General features: G+C 39.5%; 1 protein-coding gene across 3 annotated transcripts in view; it reads right to left on the bottom strand.

Annotated features, from left to right (window-relative positions):
• Positions 1–548: 548 nt before the first annotated feature.
• IL13RA2 (interleukin 13 receptor subunit alpha 2) overlaps positions 549–3,919 on the bottom strand; it is a 19,269-nt gene continuing 15,898 nt past the window's right edge. For all 3 annotated transcript variants that reach the window (XM_077775169.1, XM_077775170.1, XM_077775171.1), the window contains exons 9-10: positions 1,453–1,568; positions 549–694 (exon numbers count right to left, since the gene is read on the bottom strand). In XM_077775169.1, the coding sequence (XP_077631295.1) occupies positions 644–694; positions 1,453–1,568 (167 nt within the window). In that variant the 3' untranslated portion in view covers positions 549–643. The remainder of the gene's footprint in view (positions 695–1,452; positions 1,569–3,919) is intronic.

The following is a 3,919-nucleotide window of genomic DNA, read 5'->3' as shown; positions in this document are numbered from 1 at the left end:
ATATCCTCTCCACAGGTTACTTTTAAAGCCAAACAATCTTACTTATGGTGAATGCATTTATCACAAGTACAATTTAAAAAAAATTAGAGGGGCTCCTAGGTAGCTCAGTTAGTTAAGTGTCTGATTTCAGCTCAGGTCATAGTCTCACGGTTTGGGAGTTCAAGCCCCATGTCAGGCTCTGTGCTGACAGCTCAGAGCCTGGAGCCTGCTTTGGATTCTCCCTCTTTCTCTGCCCCTCCCTTGCTTGCACTGTTTCTCTCTCTCTCTCCAAAAATAAATAAATAAATAAATAAACATTAAAAAAATTAAAAACTTTTTAAAATTAGAATCTCATCTTCCAAGATTTAATAATATCTCTGGTTTAGCACAAGTTACAAAATCACATCGTTTTATTAATAGATCAGTGAATAGATCTGACCCAACCCTTGACTTATCAATGTGTAGCACTCTGGCCATGGATTAACAGGGAAAAAACCTATTAACAGAATCCAGAAAATGTACTACTAGTTGAGGATTTGAGTCTTTTACAGCTTATTTAAATACAACAATGGTTTTAAAGTAAGATTTATTCGATTTTTTGGAGAAAACATTCCGTTTAATAAGACTCATTTAACATTTGGCCGTACGGCTGAAAGTTATTGAGTCAAAAGAATGTGTCTTGATGAGAGAAGACTTCTTTTTTCCTATGAAAGATCTGAAATTAAGAAAGAGCTCCATTACTAACAGCTAGTCATTAGTAACAAACTATTTCAACTCAGACTAGTAACTCAGAGAAACAGATTAAAACAAAGCATTCGGCAGAGAAATAAAGTGAAATATTTCATACACATTCAAATTCCCCTTTATCTTTAAAAGACTTGGCGTTAAGGTATTTTTCTCCAAGTCACAATTTCTCCTTAAAGCCCACCAGCCCGGAGTGACCTTCATCTGCTGACATTCTTTAACAGTCTCTGTACAACTCAAATAGGAATGATCTAAAAACAACTCACAGTGCAGGTCATATTTTTTATGGAGTCTATTCTCCCCCAACTAGAGTATGAACTCTTTGAGGGCAGGCACCTTCTCTGTCTTTCAATTTTTGTGAAATTTGCCTGTGACAGACTAGGAATAAATTTCAGTCTCCATCCAGTCAAAGTAATTCTTTTCTCCCTCCCAATCCTGCTTTTCTCCTGTAACTCATTCCTCATATGGTCCCCGAATCTAGAAGTAAACACTGTTTCACGCTCTAAATCATTGTTCCTATATTTCAACAAAAGTAAACCTACCTCCACATTAGGCTTAATAGGGTTAATTTTAAAAATTATGATATTTTCTGAAGACAATCATCATAATCCATACAACATCAATTGTACAAACAGCGTATGGGAAAATTGTAAAATATAGGTCTGTCAGTTCTAAATCAGAACATTGTTATCTACTGTCTCAGGCTAAACATTATGTTATACAACTTACTGTTTTCAGTACAGCTTTTTGCTTGAACAAAAGCAGACAAGTTATTAGCAAAACAAACGACAAGATGAAAACAAACGGTATCAGGAAAAACACCAAGTTTTCCTCCCATATGTCACCTGGGATTAAAAATCACAAAAAAGAGAGGATGGGTTAGAGTTTATGATTATTTTTCAAAGCTAATTATTTTATACAATTCTCTTATATAGTTTTATATAATTATTTTATACACAAAGGAATGAGTTAAAGNGCAAACTGTAACATCTCTTCATTTCACCCAGCCAAACAACTCTCCAAAGCTCAATTCTTATTTTTGAATAGGATTTTGTTTAAAACTTCAGAACACAACCATAAAACATAAGCTAAATGGTGACAGAAATAGGTATTGGGTATCTCNTCAGCACAGAGCCCGACGCGGGGCTCGAACCCACGAACCGCGAGATCATGACCTAAGCGAAAGTCGGACGCTTAACCGACTAAGCCACCCAGGCGCCCCGAGTATCTCTCAATTCTGAATACATCAAAGGTTTATATTGTATCATATAATGCTATAGTGAGCAAGAGCTGGTGACAGGAAGCAGACTACATGACCAGAGAATATGCCACTTTGGCGTGGGGATTATTTTAAGCTGAAGGCATTCAAGACCTAGCCGACTCAAGAAAAACATTTACCTCCCCCTTAACTACATAAAAGGATTTAGATAGGGGCCCTGGCTCTGAGAGAGAGCTATTACTAGAGACAGCTGCTATTTGAATAACCTATCTATGAAAGGGCAAGACATCTGGTTACACTAGTGCCTCAACCCCCCGACCTTGTCCGTGGTTTTGCTTTTACCCGTGGTCAACTGCAATCCAAAAACAGATGATCCTCCTTCTGAGGTATCATCAGGTCGATAGTAGCCTAATGCTACGCCATAATGCCTACATCATTTATCTCACTTCGTCTCATCACTTGGGCATTTTATCATTCATTGCACACCATCACAAGAAGAAGAGGGAGTACAGTATAAGGTATTTTGAAAGACTCCATTATTACAATACGTATATGGTTATTACAGTTCTATGTTGTTATTGCTGTTAATCTCTTAATGTGGCTAATTTGTAAATTAAACTTTATCATAGATTCTAGAGGAAACAACAGTTTACATAGGGTTCAGTACTCTCTGTGGTTATAGGCATCCACAGGGGGTCTTGGAATGTATCTCCTTTGGATAAGGGGGGCACTACTGTGCCAAACACCTCCTCTGCCTGTTATCCTGTGGCTTACCCTCCTCTGCTTTTGAAGTCCCGGGCCCTGATCCCTTTCCTTAACTCATGATGGCATATAAGCCTCAACTGCCGTACTCGCCCTTGGGTCTCACATTTCTACGGGGCTCCTATACCTATGAAATTAAATTTGTTATTTTGGGGAGGCACCTGGGTGGCTCAGTTGGTTAAGTGTCCAACTCTTGATTTCGGCTCAGGTCATGATCTCCTAGTTTGTGAGTTCGAGCCTCACGTCAGGTTCTGCATTGACAGCAGGGGGCCTGCTTGGGATTCTCTCTCTCCCTCCTTCTCTGCCCCTCTTCTGCTCATGCTCTTTCTCTCTCTCTCCAAATAAATAAACTTTTACAAAAGGAAAAAATCAATTTGTCTTACTGTTAATCTGTTTTATGTCAATTTAATTATGAGAGTGGCCAAAGAACCTAGAAGAGTAGAGGGAACATTTTTCCTCCACCACAGTTAGCTTATTCAGCAGGCTGAACTTTAACAGGCTGCTAAGAATTCTTAGCATGTCAGTCTCCTGGATCTCTGCCTACAGTGTCTGATGAGAGCAAGAGTGGGGAGAGTCCTTTTCTTTTTCTAAATTTAGGTTGGCAGGAGAAGATATTTATGGAACTAGTTGCTTGGGTATAGTAGCTCCGGTAAAGATTTGGTATAGTACATCTGATGTTTGTTAATCCTTTTCCTGTTTCCTTTTGTCATCTTCTAGGACTTGAGAGCTTGGCTTTCTGACCAGTGCGAATATTCTGCTAACCAAAGGGGGCACGTACCAGTGTGCATCTGGCAGATGGCCAAACAGGCTGTGGATATGAGCCGACCATACTTAGGACTGGGTCTGACTTAACAACCCAAACTGGGCTCAACTAGGTCTACAGTGAGGTTTCTTTGTCTGACCCTGCCAGCTATCAGTGGAATTTTGTCATAAGGGGTCCCAGTCCATAAGGGGCCTTTGTCATCTAACCTTTATTGTCTCATTGTGATAATAAAGGTCTTTGTTTTCTTATGGTGGCTCTTGTGAGGGCTGCATCTTTTGCACTCTCCTCCGGGGTATCTCTTGTGTCCGTGGTTAAGCCTAGAGACACTTAGTGGTTTGAGTCACTATTCAGATTAAGAGATCCCACTTATCAATGGCCAGACAATGGATCTTTTGAATCGGACTTCTAGATTGAAATTTTTTTTTAATGGAGCACTCCTCCTGTTGACCTCT

Source organism: Crocuta crocuta, unplaced genomic scaffold (genome assembly GCF_008692635.1).
Source record: "Crocuta crocuta isolate KB4526 unplaced genomic scaffold, BGI_CrCroc_1.0 scaffold531, whole genome shotgun sequence".
Taxonomy (NCBI): Eukaryota; Metazoa; Chordata; class Mammalia; order Carnivora; family Hyaenidae; genus Crocuta; species Crocuta crocuta.
The sequence above is the reverse complement of the archived record's forward strand: the minus strand, read 5'-3'. Positions and strand labels throughout refer to the sequence as shown.